At 52.1% G+C, this 15,907-nt stretch overlaps 1 protein-coding gene across 1 annotated transcript; it reads right to left on the reverse strand.

Annotated features, from left to right (window-relative positions):
* Nucleotides 1-314: 314 nt before the first annotated feature.
* LOC149369454 (uncharacterized) lies at nt 315-2,035 on the reverse strand. Its single transcript, XM_089571175.1, has 2 exons — nt 1,398-2,035; nt 315-395 (listed from the first exon to the last, which is right to left on the reverse strand). The coding sequence occupies exons 1-2, from the start codon at nt 1,830-1,832 to the stop codon at nt 315-317; spliced, it is 516 nt and encodes a 171-aa protein (XP_089427301.1). The 5' UTR covers nt 1,833-2,035.
* Between the last annotated feature and the right edge of the window lie 13,872 nt (nt 2,036-15,907).

Consider the following 15,907-nt stretch of genomic DNA (forward strand, 5'->3'; position numbering starts at 1 on the left):
GTGGCCTTGAAACGTGCAACGCTAGCACTCAAGGGACGGCGAGGTTGGTGCGCAGCTGCGCCATGAAATTTCAAAATGCGCTTACGAAAAAAAAAATGCATGTATAAACGCCAAACGCTGGGTGCAACCGCAGTAGACATGCGTTCCGACTGATTCACACTGGCAGAGAGAACAATGAAAACAACGAGACAAACTTCAAAATTGCGCAGCGCTTAAAAAAGGTTTATTCAACTGCACGTACATGCGTTCAGAGTTAAAAAAGGCTTAAATATTAAAAATCATTGCCGCTCTACGTGTGTGCGCGCGCTTGTGAGTTAGTCGTCGTCAGATGTGCTCGTGTCCGAAGGCAATGGGACCGACTTCGGGTAGGGAGTGCCATTGCGACCAAACCTGAACTGCGAAGCTTTAGGCAATGGGACCGACTTCGGGTAGGGAGTGCCATTGCGACCAAACCTGAACTGCGAAGCTTTCGAAACCGGAGTGTTGGCCGGGTCCTGCGAAAGACAACACACAATACTGTGAATTCAGTGCTCAGCTCGACTCGGTGCTTGGACCATGTTACCAAGCTCAAAGCTGCCAGTAGGGCTGGCTGAACCCACAAAAATATCGAGATGAAGGAAACAATGAGCCTGTACGTAGGGCAAAACATGTCTAGAACGACCGAACTGTGTTCCGCAGCTTCCAAAGCAGCTGCGACCAGGAAGACAAAACACGACGGAAAAAGCCAGTGAGTTTAACAGCATGATCCTAACTTAAATTGAGGCATGGCCACTGGCGCACAAGCCTTGCATGGTCACCACGAATTTGACTGCCGCAAACTGCCCTATGGGCCTGCTGGCATATGTGCGTGACGCAACGAAGTATCTTTTTTATAATATTGTGACTAAACCCCGCAGCATGCACTAAGCCGGGCACTGATATTATCGTTCATTTTTTGTTCAGTGTGTGCGAGAATGAAAGCTTAGTAACGACGCCGAAATTCAAGATCATCTCACTGCTTCTGGCGGAAGGAAGGAAGAAAGAAAAGCAAGGCGAAAGCTTCCACAAGTGCCCTACGCTCACGAGCCAACCACACACTGCACTGAAAGCCGTTGCCTACAGTGCTTGCATTATCCGCTTATCAGCAGGAAGCAGTGAATACATCAACCACAAGTCGCCTGTTCTCCTTGATGCTAGATGGCCGTAACAAGGCAAGGAAGAAGCATGAGAAAAGAAAAACGCGAGGAACATGTGGAACGACAACAATGATGTTCGAAATGCACTACATAAGGGTAGCCGTAGCAAATATGGTGGGATGGCAGTACATAGTGAATTAGAATTATGAATTCGATACGGTGCACTGCCAAGGGACTAGATACGAGACAGTAATATATGTTTGCAGCTGTCGGAGCACTCACCCATTGTTGAGACTTCTGCACTGCCCTGTACTTCTTGGACACACCGGCAGCTCTCCTCAGCATTGGTGGTGTCGCTGGCAGAGATGGCGCTCCCGGTTCTTTACGAGGCGGCGCAGGTTTCTTGGGTGCGTTCGACCGAGCAACGTTCACTAAATCCGTGAGAGCTGGACGGCACGCTTCGACCCCTGGTCGTCCTCTCGGAGTCCTGCCAGGCAGAGGCTCCTGGTCTTTCAACTGCCTTTCAAACCCTTCCTTCTGGGACCTCGTGCAGGGGGGCGAGTAGAGAACGCCCCGCTGGTTCTCTTTCGCCGCCGCTCCAGCTGTCGTCGCCTTCCCAGTCTTTTGAGCCTTCCCAGTCTTTTGAGCCTTCCCAGTTGGCTTGCTCTCTACCGGAACCCTGCTGGTCTTGTTCCGAGCGCCCGCGGCAGCGTTCATGGCTGGCCTTGAGCTCAGTAGTCACAGTTTCAGCAGCGCGCAGAAGAGCTCGCGTACGACGACTGCTCTGCTCTCTGTGACTGCGCGGTGCGTTGGCATAAGCGGTTATATCTGCGCCGGTATGCGCGCAGGCAGTGCCGTGCGGTGTCGGCGCCGCTTTTGTGCCGTCGAAGCAATGGTCGAAGGAAGCTATTAGATTAGACAATTCGGCGATTGCGCACTGAACAATGACATTTCGGAAGCGCATAGATTTATTTTCAGCGATAGCAAAAAACGAAGGACCCGGAAAAGTATAGCCCATGCGCAGATCCGCTTTGTTAACGAAGACAGTTCAGGGTGCTCAGAGCTTGTGCGCGTATCAATTTTTGGGATCGTAAAGCTCGCTGGCGCACGCGCGTGAGCTGGAGCTGTCGCAAGTTAGGTCCTTTCATTTTTTTGCGTGATATTAGAGTTTCTTCAAGCTGCCCCTTCTTTACTGCTGAAGTAACACCACATGGTTGCCTCCCAGGGTCCTGGGATGTACGCATTCGCGCCAGAGACTATAGCAAGGCTGTCTGAGTGATGTTACGGGGCCCAGACTTCGGATTTGGGGAACGAAAAACAAGCAGGTTTAATGGCAAGAAACTAAGACACTTATTTACATACATTTGCAAAAGAAGAGCAAGGAATCAAACTTAAGAGTTCATGACGTCGAGCGACTGGATGAGCCTTTTACCCAGGGCCCAGAGCCAATGGATGAACCTATTACCCAAGGTTCAGAGCGTTCGTGCCCACTTTGGTCGCAGGTTAAATAGCCCAAGGCTTCGCCCTTTCACCAGGCGGCAATTCATCGCGACACAAAAAATCGGCACTACACAGCACAGCCAACGAAGACACCTGTGGTAGAGCCCACCCGTGGGAACTGGCGAGGAGGGAGCGTAAGTCCGCATCCCTGTCGCACTGTGTTGGCAGCTCGCGTCCATCGAACACAGGTGTGGCATGATGTCGTCGCAGTCGCAGCTGCGCTGGCTTCCTCTGATTCGTTCCAGGTTTTTTTTTTTTTTAGACGAGGGGCACCCTTTTTTTCCGCGGTCGTCGGTCCTTCTAGAAGGTCGTTGGCACCGAGCTGTGGGGTCATCTTGGGGGTCAAACGGCCCGTCGAAATTGCCGCTACTGTTGAATCCACCACCGTTTCATCGCGGGTCTCAAGATGGGTCGTAACAGCTACCTCCCCCGCCAGACGAGTCTCGGCGGGTAGCAGTCATCGCTGCTGCACGAAGAGACGACTTAGGCTAAGTGCTCGCAGAAGTACGCCAGAAGCCCTCTGCCGCTCGCAACGTGGTCTTCTATTACGTCGGCCAAATTTTTTGAGGCGTCTCTGAAACTTCAACCACATGCGCAAGCGAGCACTCAACCTCCCTCCGAGCAAACCAATTCCAAAAGAGGGATTCAATTTCGGTAGTATAGCCGTTGGAGAAAAGCTCACACTGACACTTCCCACGACCCACGCAAGCTGAGAAAAACCGAACCTGCTACTGTACACATTCACTTTCAAAACCGCACGAAAAAACTATTAGTCGCAATTTTGGTTCTTAAAGAGCATTCCGGACAGCTTAGAAAGAACAGCTAAGCGCATCCGCATTTTCATGCAATGTACCCTTCTTGCACGTACTTTATAAAATCAAAAGCAGCAAACTGAGCGAAAATCATCTAGTTTACAAAAACCACTCACCACTACCATTAAAACTTGAAACTGTGTTTGCCTTCACCCCTGTCCCGGTTTTTTACAGTGAGTAAATGCAACCAAAAAAAGGCAAACACTTATTCCCCGAATTGGACATTCTTCAGCCGCGCCCTGCGAGGCCGTGGTCAGATGGCCGGTCCACAAGCAGGTGCTTCAAGAAAACTGCGGGGTTGATTGGTTCCGCCTCCGCGCGACCTACTGCTGTTGTGACCGTACTTCGGACCACGTGGGCCCGATCAAGCCGCTACCGTGAACAATCAACAAGGCCGACAACCTACCGACGACCATGGGAAGTGGGATGCTTGGAATGCCCCTCCGAGCCTCAGCGGATTAGTGTAGCAGGAATGTCTAGGGCCATTGTCAGCAGAACCCCAGCGAAATTCCTTGAGCGGAGGTGACCACTATAGCGGCGAAGGCCGGGGACGCGCCGGAGGTATTGTCCGAGCGACCACAGCAGAGGCGACGTGCCGGCGCCGGTCACGCTGGCGGATAATTGAAGAATTCTGTGTCCCCGACTCGCGTTCGGGGCAATCGGCGGGGAAGCAAGTTCATTCACCTGCTAGAAGACTTCGGGAGATTCCTTTCCCGCAGGGCTGGATGAGTCGGCATCTCCCCCTCTCATCGACCCAGCTGCGAGAGTGTGGAAAAGCTCGCACCTGCCCAGCCGTGGGTGGTAACAAGAACGTCCCCTTCGGTCCATCCGATTGGACAGTGCTCGTCGACCATTATTCCCCAGCCAGGGATCTGGGGAAACCGAACGATATTTAACTCGGCCGTGAGTGTGGCCGAGAGAAGCCTGCTAGCTCCAGTCGACTACGGTTGACGAAGACGTTCCCCTTCCACTGAGAGCCATTCTCAGTCCCGCTCTATGTAAATAATGTAAATACAGTTTTTCCTTCACTTCCCCTACTCCCCGTCTCCGGCCCACGTTCCTTCCTCCTTCGGCAATGCGGCGGTGATCCTGGATCCGATGCCTGGTGGGACACGCTACTAGCACGGCGAAATATATCAACTGGTGGCAGCGGTGGGATCTTCCACGCTTGGTCCTGGCTTCAGCAGTGGTGAGCGCTTGACTTTCTTTAAGAATCTGCCAGGCTTGATAACTCTGGAAATTTATCACTACCTGTAGATTGTTTTTCTGCACGTGCTCGCTTAAGCATTTCACGTAGCAGCTTATTTTATGAAAGTCCTCGTTCGGAAGTTGCCATGGATTTGAGCAAGCTAAAGAAGCCAGAGTTGATGTTGCTGTGTGAAAAGCTGGGTATTGAGGCCAGGAAAAGTCACAGAAAGCCGCAGCTGATTGAGGCTATTAAGGAATGTGGTGCTAAGGAGGAGGGTGACAAAATTTGGGAGACCTGGGAAGTTATTCAGGAGGGAATCAGGAGCGCTAAGGAGGAGGCCGACAGGGTTGAAAATAAACGCAAGGAGAAGGCCGTCAGGGTTGAAAAAGAACGCCTTTACCGCAAGGAAGCCGCTAAGAAGGAGGCTGACAGGATTGAAAAAGAACGCCTTTGCCGCAAGGAAGCCGCTAAGGAGGAGGCTGACAGGATAGAAAAAGAACGCCTTTACCGCAAAGAAGCCGCTAAGGAGGAGGCTGACAGGATAGAAAAAGAACGCCTTTACCGCAAGGAAGCCGCTAAGGAGGAGGCTGACAGGATAGAAAAAGAACGCCTTCGTCTCAAAGAAGCCGATGAAAAGCAACTTGCTTTAATGCGTTTGGAGTTGCAAATTTTACTGGCGAAGCGCGCCGAGAGGAATTCGACATTAAATCAGGAGGTTTCGGCGCGAAGTGAAATTATAATCGTGAATGAAAACTGCGTGTCTTTGCCCATTGCCCGCGTCGCAAACGAGAGCCCGCTCGGGGTGCGTCTGACCGAGGCAGCCATCTCCCAAAACCTGCCTAAGCAGCAACCCTCGATTTGCTCAAATCGCTTGGATATGCTGCCCAAAGAAAAAGGCCTTTGTTTTGGAGATAACGCTGCGCAGGTCCTTACCACTTCGAAGGCTCGTGAATTCGCAGCGCCAGCAGAGCACGTAGTTGAAGAAGGCAAACCTGATAGCGACTGTGGAGCTCCAAGCCAGAGCGCGGCGTTAGCTGAAAAGCGCGATGCCGCGCAGATTTCCCTTTCAACCCAGAAAGACTTAGGCGCAGCGCAAAAATGTCATCCTCCAGAAAGCAGTCGCGCGCTGAAGGAGGCAACTGCAAGTTCTATTCTAAGCGAGGAATGCGCCTCAGCGCTGCCTCGAAACAATGATCAGTTCAACGATGAGGGAACGACAGCCGCTCGCGACCGAACACCCGAAAATGAGTTATGCTCCAATGAAACCAGCGTCTCTTTGCCAACTGGCCGCGTCGCGATCGAGAGCCCGCTCGAGGTGCGTCTGACCGAGGCAGCCGTCTCCCAAAACCTGCCTAAGCAGCATCCCTCGATTTTCTCGAATCGCTTGGATAAGCTGCCCCAAGAAAAAGGCCTTTGTTTTGGAGATAACGCTGCGCAGGTCCTTACCACTTCGAAGGCTCGTGAATTCGCAGCGCCAGCAGAGCACGTAGTTGAAGAAGGCAAACCTGATAGCGACTGTGGAGCTCCAAGCCAGAGCGCGGCGTTAGCTGAAAAGCGCGATGCCGCGCAGATTTCCCTTTCAACCCAGAAAGACTTAGGCGCAGCGCAAAAATGTCATCCTCCAGAAAGCAGTCGCGCGCTGAAGGAGGCAACTGCAAGTTCTATTCTAAGCGAGGAATGCGCCTCAGCGCTGCCTCGAAACAATGATCAGTTCAACGATGAGGGAACGACAGCCGCTCGCGACCGAACACCCGAAAATGAGTTATGCTCCAATGAAACCAGCGTCTCTTTGCCAACTGGCCGCGTCGCGATCGAGAGCCCGCTCGAGGTGCGTCTGACCGAGGCAGCCGTCTCCCAAAACCTGCCTAAGCAGCATCCCTCGATTTTCTCGAATCGCTTGGATAAGCTGCCCCAAGAAAAAGGCCTTTGTTTTGGAGATAACGCTGCGCAGGTCCTCACCATTTCGAAGGCTCGTGAATTCGCAGCGGCAGCAGAGCACGTTGTTGAACAGGGCAAACCTGAACCTGTAAGCCTGATAAATTCTCACGGTGATGAGCTAGAGCAGGCTTTATTGCAAACTGTCGACGAGATGAACGCAGGCGACTTAACCCGTGACGGCTCCGCGCTACCTAATGACGAGCCAGCCCAGGACTTACTCACTGGTAGCACAGGGGTAAATAGTACCGACAATAGTGCAGGCTATAGTGAGTCTTCCGAAGCAGGCGCAAGTGATGAGCTGGGGCTAGGTGAGGAACTGATTACGAATCTAGTGTTGCCCCACTCAGATGGCTTTCTCGAACTCCTTCGTGTGGACAGAGAAACGTTCACCGCTCAGCAAGAGAAAGACCAATCTCTACGCAACTTGAGTCCCCAAAGTGACATAGGTGTGTCACGGAAGAACATACCTTTCCAGCTCCGTTCTGGCCTGCTGTACCGCCAGTATAAGGATAGGAAAGGTATCCAACACGACCAACTTTCTGCCCGCGTCGCGATCGAGAGCCCGCTCGAGCTGCGTCTAACCAAGGCAGCCGTCTCCCAAAACCTGCCTATGCAATATCCCTCGATTTTCTCAAATCGCTTGGATATGCTGCCCAAAGAAAAAGGCCTTTGTTTTGGAGATAATGCTGCGCAGGTCCTTACCACTTCGAAGGCTCGTGAATTCGCAGCGCCAGCAGAGCACGTAGTTGAAGAGGGCAAACGTGGCCCTGTAACCCTTATAAACTCTCACGGTAGTGAGCCAGAGCAGGCTGGATCACAAACTGACAATGAGGCGAACGCCGACGACTTAACCTGTGACGGTTCCGCGATGGCTAGTGACGCGCCCCGCAAACCAACAGCGAGGGTTTCCACGGAGCGGCAGCGTATAGAGGTGGCCAAACGGGAAGAGTTAATAAAGGGGAAAGTGCGGCTCTTGTTGACTGCTCGACTGAAATCCGAACCGCGTAGCCGCCCCAATTTGGCACCTCGGTGCTCAAGAGTTCGCACCCGCCCCGTGGGAACACAAGCGAAGAGAACGCAACGCGCGAACCCAATCCGAGAGAGACGGATACGCTGGCACGGCATTCGCACTCGTTCGTTCCCTTCTCGCATTCTGCTTTCTGAGCGTCAGCCAAACTTCAGAACCGCGAGACTTGGACGAGGAACAGTTAAGGGTCCCAAGCTGAAATTCCTAGCCTTGTGTCCTGTTGCACCTGCTAGAGCAGCTATCGGACCGCGGCCGCGCAGGGGGCGGCTGAAGGATAGGAACCAGTAAATTACTTGAGTCGCCACACTGTTTGTAGGCGGATGCGAGGAATAATCCCGTCTTGAGTTGAATGCTTGTTTCTTTTGTTCATTTAACTCTCCTGTACAGAAATGCAAGCTGAAATTCCTAGCATTATGTAATGTCTCATCTGCTAAAGCAGCTGTCGGACCACGGCCGCGCAAAGGGCGGATATGACGCATAATCTCATATTGAGTTTAATGCTTGTTTTTTGTCTTTTGTTCATTACACTCTCCTATGTGAAATGAGAGCGAAATTTCGGAGCTTGGCATTGCGGGACTCAGTTCACATGCGTTGCCGAAAGGTGCGAGTAATGGCAACGCTGATGGCCTCAGCCGAAGCTTTCCCGTGTAATGCCCTTTCCTGACTCCCCAGTTGTTAATCCGCTATGCAAATTTGTATTTTGTTTTTTGCTTTAGCGGGAATCATTTTTGTCTGTTTTGTATGTGTGTTCAGCAGCTCCACCTTCCCTTTGTGCTCTCACGGGTGGTGGCTTTCTGTGACATAAACCGTGCTACGGCACCCCCCCAAAATTTTAGGAAATTTTTCCCTTTTGGCTAAACAAGCTCTGTGTATTCTGGTTTGGTCAAACTTGGAAACTTTCGGAGGAGGACGTAAATTTCACGCGACAGCTCATTTTCTCTAAACAGACTCTGTCGACCGAAAACAGCTTGGCAGTTCTTAAAGTCGGTTTGGCGCTTTCTGCTTGTTGGGCTGTGTGCCTTGCTGGTTGAGACCGTTACAGTTGTCAACGAAGCAAGAAGAACCTTTGGGCCCAGCTGTGACCAAAAGCCGAACGGACACAGCTCCAGGTCTCTGCGCGCAGCAGCGTTGGCTGCAACCACTACGAGACCTCTTCGGGCGGCGGACGTGCTGTTGTGACCGTACTTCGGACCACGTGGGCCCGATCAAGCCGCTACCGTGAACAATCAACAAGGCCGACAACCTGGCGACGACCATGGGAAGTGGGATGCTTGGAATGCCCCTCCGAGCCTCAGCGGATTAGTGTAGCAGGAATGTCTAGGGCCATTGTCAGCAGAACCCCAGCGAAATTCCTTGAGCGGAGGTGACCACTATAGCGGCGAAGGCCGGGGACGCGCCGGAGGTATTGTCCGAGCGACCACAGCAGAGGCGACGTGCCGGCGCCGGTCAAGCTGGCGGATAATTAAAGAATTCTGTGTCCCCGACTCGCGTTCTGGGCAATCGGCGGGGAAGCAAGTTCATTCACCTGCTGGAAGACTTCGGGAGATTCCTTTCCCGCAGGGCTGGATGAGTCGGCATCTCCCCCTCTCATCGACCCAGCTGCGAGAGAGTGGAAAAGCTCGCACCTGCCCAGCCGTGGGTGGTAACAAGAACGTCCCCTTCGGTCCATCCGATTGGACAGTGCTCGTCGACCATTATTCCCCAGCCAGGGATCTGGGGAAACCGAACGATATTTAACTCGGCCGTGAGTGTGGCCGAGAGAAGCCTGCTAGCTCCAGTCGACTACGGTTGACGAAGACGTTCCCCTTCCACTGAGACCCATTCTCAGTCCCGCTCTATGTAAATAATGTAAATACAGTTTTTCCTTCACTTCCCCTACTCCCTGTCTCCGGCCCACGTTCCTTCCTCCTTCGGCAATGCGGCGGTGATCCTGGACCCGATGCCTGGTGGGACACGCTACTAGTACGGCAAAACATATCACTGCGGAAAGGGCGCCTTCTCCATTTTTTGTCCCGGCTTGTCGCGTCCCCCTCTGACTCACTCGCTCTCTGCGGCGCCCTATTGTGTGGCTGTCGAGCCCTATTCTTCGTAACGCGTAGCATGCGTCACGTGTCCAACGACTACGCCGTCTGTCCCTCTTTCGGCCCGCAAGGGCAGTCACCTTGGCTTTCATCGGGCCCAGCCGCCTTCGGGAAAATGACACTGTGGGTTTTCCCTTTCACTCAACAGTTCTCGCGGTGCTGTCCCGAGTTAATTTGCCGGCCCTCGCATCAGCATTAACACCTGCTCTAGCCTTTCTCAATCGCTTGTCGCGTTCGCGATGTTTCTTGGGTAGCGACGCTACTCGTGCTTTACTCTGAGTGCTAGGCGACGGATGAACTGACGAATCTACTCCGGTGGTTTCGTCTGAGCACCAAATCTCATTTTCCTGCTGTCTCCCTATGGAAGCAGCAGCATCCTCATTTCGGGTTACAGAATCAATCTCATCTTTACGGCAATTTTCCGCGAACGTTGCGCTCTTGCCTGGCGCTTCACTGCTGCCGTCAGGCGATTCCGGTTCGCTCTTTATGCCGCTTAGTACCGCCTCAACTCCCTGACTGCTAGTGCTCGCCAGCTGCACCAGCGGTGTCCCTTCTCTGGTTCTGTTATCGCGTGCACACCGAACCTCACTGCATTCTTTCTGGCGCGGGACCTCTGCCTCATCTGCCAACGCGCCATCTGTCTCAGGGCTAACAGTAAGCGTTTCTTTTTCCTTGCAAAGGTTTCGCTTTTCCTGTTCTTTCTCCACGCGGAGGCTTTTCTGCGGAATAGTTTCACACTTCTCGCCTGCCTCCTTGTTGAGAAGAGGTACTACTTGCTGGGGACAACTGCCCGACCTCTCGCTCAACTCTTCTAACTTATGGAGTTCAATCTCCCGCTGCAGAATCGTTTCACCCATCTCATCTGCCTCCTTGTTGAGAAGAGGTACCACTTGCTGGGGACAACCGCCCAACCTCTTGCTCAACTCCATATCTAACTTACTGAGCTCAGCCTTTAGCTTCAGTAGTTTTGCTAGACTCGCCCGATGCACCCCCGCCCCGCCAAGTGGAGCTGATATGGGTGCCCGCGCACTCCGGGAATCCCGGAAACGAGGCCGCCAACCTTTTAGCCCGAGGTTCTTTAAACCGGGCTCAGGTGCCCTCGGATCGGGGATTCACGAAGGAGCGCATGCACTCATTCAGCAAGCTGACGCAGGCCTACAGAGCCTCACGCCAGCTCTACCCCCCCGCCCCACCCCTCCCTAGATAACAAACACGTAACGCTCTGGCGCAGACTACAGACACACTCTCTTCCCTCACCCCTTACCCTAGCCCACTATCATCCCTCCTTCCCCACTCCAGCATGCGCCCTATGCCCAGAACCCTTCGCCTCTTCCCTCCACATCCTTGCCCTCTGCCCGGCGGACCCTCCCCCGCGGGACCTAGAGAACCTCAAGACCTGGGAGGACTGGGAGACCCTGCTGCGCTCGGAGGATCCGGCCGTGCAGACCATCGCAACCGGCCGGGCTGCCAGTTATGGACCTTAGGAACATAAACACTTGAGTGCAGTGGGGTCGTGCGGGGACCCTGGGGCGTGCCCCGAATTCCTTGTACAATAAAGTTTTTTCTCTCTCTCTCTCTTCATTCTCACGTTCGCGCTGACGCCACTTTTCCTCTCTTTCTCGCTCTTCCTGCTGTCTGAGCTGCTCTTCCTTTTTTTGTTCGATGAGGCTCCATGCTTCACTGAGCTCCTCATCATCTGCCCCCAAATCAGTAATTGCCTGAATGATCGCGGGTTTTCGTGCCAAACCCCTTGTCTCAATCCCCAATTCCTCACACAACAGCAACAGGTCCGGCTTCTGCAGTTTCTGTAGGTCCATGATAGTTATGAGTCTGAGCTATTTCCAAAACAACTATGCAAAAATACCAAACCTCTAGGATTTAAGCACAGGTGTCTACCACTTCTAAATTTTAACCCTCTTTTAGAACCTGGTCCACATCAGAGGAAAAGCCAAGCACTCACCCACACACGTGATCATGACCCGAGACAGCTGCACTATCGCTGGCCGAACGTTGTTGTCGCTTGTAGCCTGATCCCAGTCGCTGATCCACAGTTGTTGGGTCTTTGGATCCCAAGGCTTCGGATCCCAGGCTTCGGATCCCAAGCTTCGGATCCCACCGTTGTTCACCAGTTGTTACGGCTCGAGGTAGCGTGGCCAGTTGTTGCATCACCATGGGGGCTCGTACAGGATGAGGAAACGGTCTGAACTTCTGAGGCTGGGGAATACGAAAACAAGCAGGTTTAATGGCAAGAAACTGACACTTATTTACATAAATTTACAAAAGAAGAGCAACGAATCAAAAATTAAGAGTTCATGACGTCGAGCGACTGGATGAGCCTTTCACCCAGGACCCAGAGCCAATGAATGAACCTATTACCCAAGGTTCAGAGCGTTCGTGCCCACTTTGGTCGCAGGTTAAATAGCCCAAGGCTCCGCCCTTTCACCAGGCGGCAATTCATCGCGACACAAAAGATCGGCACTACACAGCACAGCCAACGAAGACACCTGTGGTAGAGCCCACCCGTGGGAACTGGCGAGGAGGAAGCATAAGTCCGCAACCCTGTCGCATTGTGTTGGCAGCTCGCGTCCATCGAACACAGGTGTGGCATGCTGACGTCGCAGTCGCAGCTGCGCTGGCTTCCTCTGATTCGTTCCGGGTTTTTTTTTTTTTTTTTAGACGAGGGGCACCCTTTTTTTCCCCGGTCGTCGGTCCTTCTAGAAAGTCGTTGGCACCGAGCCGTGGGGTCATCTTGGGGGTCAAACGACCCGTCGAAATTGCCGCTACCGTTTCATCGCGGGTCTCAAGATGGGTCGTAACAGTGATCAGTGGGGTAGAAAGGGGGGCATGCCCAGCTTTCCGGACGGACGGACGGACGGATAGAAAGGGGGGCATGCCCAGCTTTCCGGACGGACGGACGGACGGAGGGACGGACGGAGGGACGGAGGGACGGACGGACGGAGGGACGGACGGATGGACGGATGGACGGATGGACGGATGGATGGATGGATGGATGGATGGATGGATGGATGGATGGATGGATGGATGGATGGATGGATGGATGGATGGATGGATGGATGGATGGATGGATGGATGGATGGATGGATGGATGGATGGATGGATGGATGGATGGATGGATGGATGGATGGATGGATGGATGGATGGATGGATGGATGGATGGATGGATGGATGGATGGATGGATGGATGGATGGATGGATGGATGGATGGATGGATGGATGGATGGATGGATGGATGGATGGATGGATGGATGGATGGATGGATGGATGGATGGATGGATGGATGGATGGATGGATGGATGGATGGATGGATGGATGGATGGATGGATGGATGGATGGATGGATGGATGGATGGATGGATGGATGGATGGATGGATGGATGGATGGATGGATGGATGGATGGATGGATGGATGGATGGATGGATGGATGGATGGATGGATGGATGGATGGATGGATGGATGGATGGATGGATGGATGGATGGATGGATGGATGGATGGATGGATGGATGGATGGATGGATGGATGGATGGATGGATGGATGGATGGATGGATGGATGGATGGATGGATGGATGGATGGATGGATGGATGGATGGATGGATGGATGGATGGATGGATGGATGGATGGATGGATGGATGGATGGATGGATGGATGGATGGATGGATGGATGGATGGATGGATGGATGGATGGATGGATGGATGGATGGATGGATGGATGGATGGATGGATGGATGGATGGATGGATGGATGGATGGATGGATGGATGGATGGATGGATGGATGGATGGATGGATGGATGGATGGATGGATGGATGGATGGATGGATGGATGGATGGATGGATGGATGGATGGATGGATGGATGGATGGATGGATGGATGGATGGATGGATGGATGGATGGATGGATGGATGGATGGATGGATGGATGGATGGATGGATGGATGGATGGATGGATGGATGGATGGATGGATGGATGGATGGATGGATGGATGGATGGATGGATGGATGGATGGATGGATGGATGGATGGATGGATGGATGGATGGATGGATGGATGGATGGATGGATGGATGGATGGATGGATGGATGGATGGATGGATGGATGGATGGATGGATGGATGGATGGATGGATGGATGGATGGATGGATGGATGGATGGATGGATGGATGGATGGATGGATGGATGGATGGATGGATGGATGGATGGATGGATGGATGGATGGATGGATGGATGGATGGATGGATGGATGGATGGATGGATGGATGGATGGATGGATGGATGGATGGATGGATGGATGGATGGATGGATGGATGGATGGATGGATGGATGGATGGATGGATGGATGGATGGATGGATGGATGGATGGATGGATGGATGGATGGATGGATGGATGGATGGATGGATGGATGGATGGATGGATGGATGGATGGATGGATGGATGGATGGATGGATGGATGGATGGATGGATGGATGGATGGATGGATGGATGGATGGATGGATGGATGGATGGATGGATGGATGGATGGATGGATGGATGGATGGATGGATGGATGGATGGATGGATGGATGGATGGATGGATGGATGGATGGATGGATGGATGGATGGATGGATGGATGGATGGATGGATGGATGGATGGATGGATGGATGGATGGATGGATGGATGGATGGATGGATGGATGGATGGATGGATGGATGGATGGATGGATGGATGGATGGATGGATGGATGGATGGATGGATGGATGGATGGATGGATGGATGGATGGATGGATGGATGGATGGATGGATGGATGGATGGATGGATGGATGGATGGATGGATGGATGGATGGATGGATGGATGGATGGATGGATGGATGGATGGACGGATGGATGGATGGATGGAAGCGCCCCCTTTGAAACGGGGTGGTGGCAATTGCCACCATGCTCAGCTTTTCTTTTTTTTCTTTTTTTGCTTACTGTGTTGGCAATTCTCACCAAGAATCGCCATCATCTTTACCTACGGTTTCCCACAATTGTAACCTTATGCCACATCTCTGCTTTTCAGCCACCAATCCTCCAATCGCTTTTTGCTAACTTCCACTGCAGATTTATTTACATGACCATTGTTATCTTTAAACCCTAGGGCCTCAGGAAGAGTGACTGCGCCTGCATCGACATCCGGATGGATACCATCACATTTGATTATGAGGTGTTCAATTGTTTCCACAGATCTACCACACACTGCACATGTGTCATCTTCTTCGTTAAATTTCTTTTTGTAGCTGCGCGTTCTAAGACACCCTGACCTAGCTTCAAAAAGTAGGGCACTGCCTCTTGAGTTATCATAGAAAAATTATTTCCTGATCTGCCTTTTCAAGTATCGATATAGTTCTACACTATGTTTCTTCTCCATTGAATTCATCCAATTTTTAACTTCCGTGTTTTTAACCTGTCGTTTAATGCTCTTTCTTTCTCCGTCCTCATGACCTGCATACTTACTAGTTAGTTTTCTAGTTGCTTTCCGCCACTGTGAGTCAACGCTCTTTCTGTATAAATATTTAAACACCTTAGCTGCCCACCTGTTATCGTCCAATTTCCTCAGGCGTTCTTCATACACTATTTTACTCTTAGCTTCCCGTGCTTCGAACGATGCCCAGCCCATATCCCCTTGTACTGCCTCATTTATCGTTTTGCCGTGGGCACCTAGTGCTAATCTTCCAACAGCTCTCTGATTTACGTCTAATCTCGACTGAACTTCTGCCCTTAAGCACAGAACCGCATTGCCGAAAGTAAGTCCCGGCACCATTATTCCTTTCCAAATACCTCTTAGTACTTCATATCTGTTGTACCCTCATAATGCCCTATGTTTCATTATCCCGGCGTCTCTTCGTCCTTTTGCCCTAAGAGCCTGTTCGTGCTTTTCCGTGTATATCTGCCCTTCGTTTGTGAAGCGGTGAAGCGGCCCGTGGTGGCAGTTTGCCGAACTAAACGGCCATGTCCCGGAAAGCTGGGCTTGTCCGTTTGGCACGGGGCGCTTTGCGAAAGCCGTCCCCTGCGGGGCTCCCTTTCCCTTGGAGGACCCCTAGGGCCAGTCTTCGCTACAAAAGAAGAGAGAGATGGAGAAAAGAAAGGAACGAAAAAGGAATAAAGAAAAGAGAATGAGTGAAGAAACGGAAAAAGAAAGAAGCGCGAAGAAAGAGAGAAAGGGAAAAGAAAAAATGAAAAAGGAAGAAGAGATAGAGATATGGGCCGG

This window comes from Amblyomma mixtum, chromosome 1, assembly GCF_055824585.1.
Source record: "Amblyomma mixtum isolate Tamu chromosome 1, ASM5582458v1, whole genome shotgun sequence".
Lineage (NCBI taxonomy): Eukaryota > Metazoa > Arthropoda > Arachnida > Ixodida > Ixodidae > Amblyomma > Amblyomma mixtum.

Bases quoted from the DNA above. Each gene is read 5' to 3' on its own strand.
- LOC149369454 (XM_089571175.1), bottom strand. From the start codon at position 1,832: ATGAACGCTGCCGCGGGCGCTCGGAACAAGACCAGCAGGGTTCCGGTA. The intron at 396-1,397 runs GTGAGTGCTCCG...AAAGCTTCGCAG, and splicing joins TGCAGAAGTCTCAACAATGG to TTCAGGTTTGGTCGCAATGG.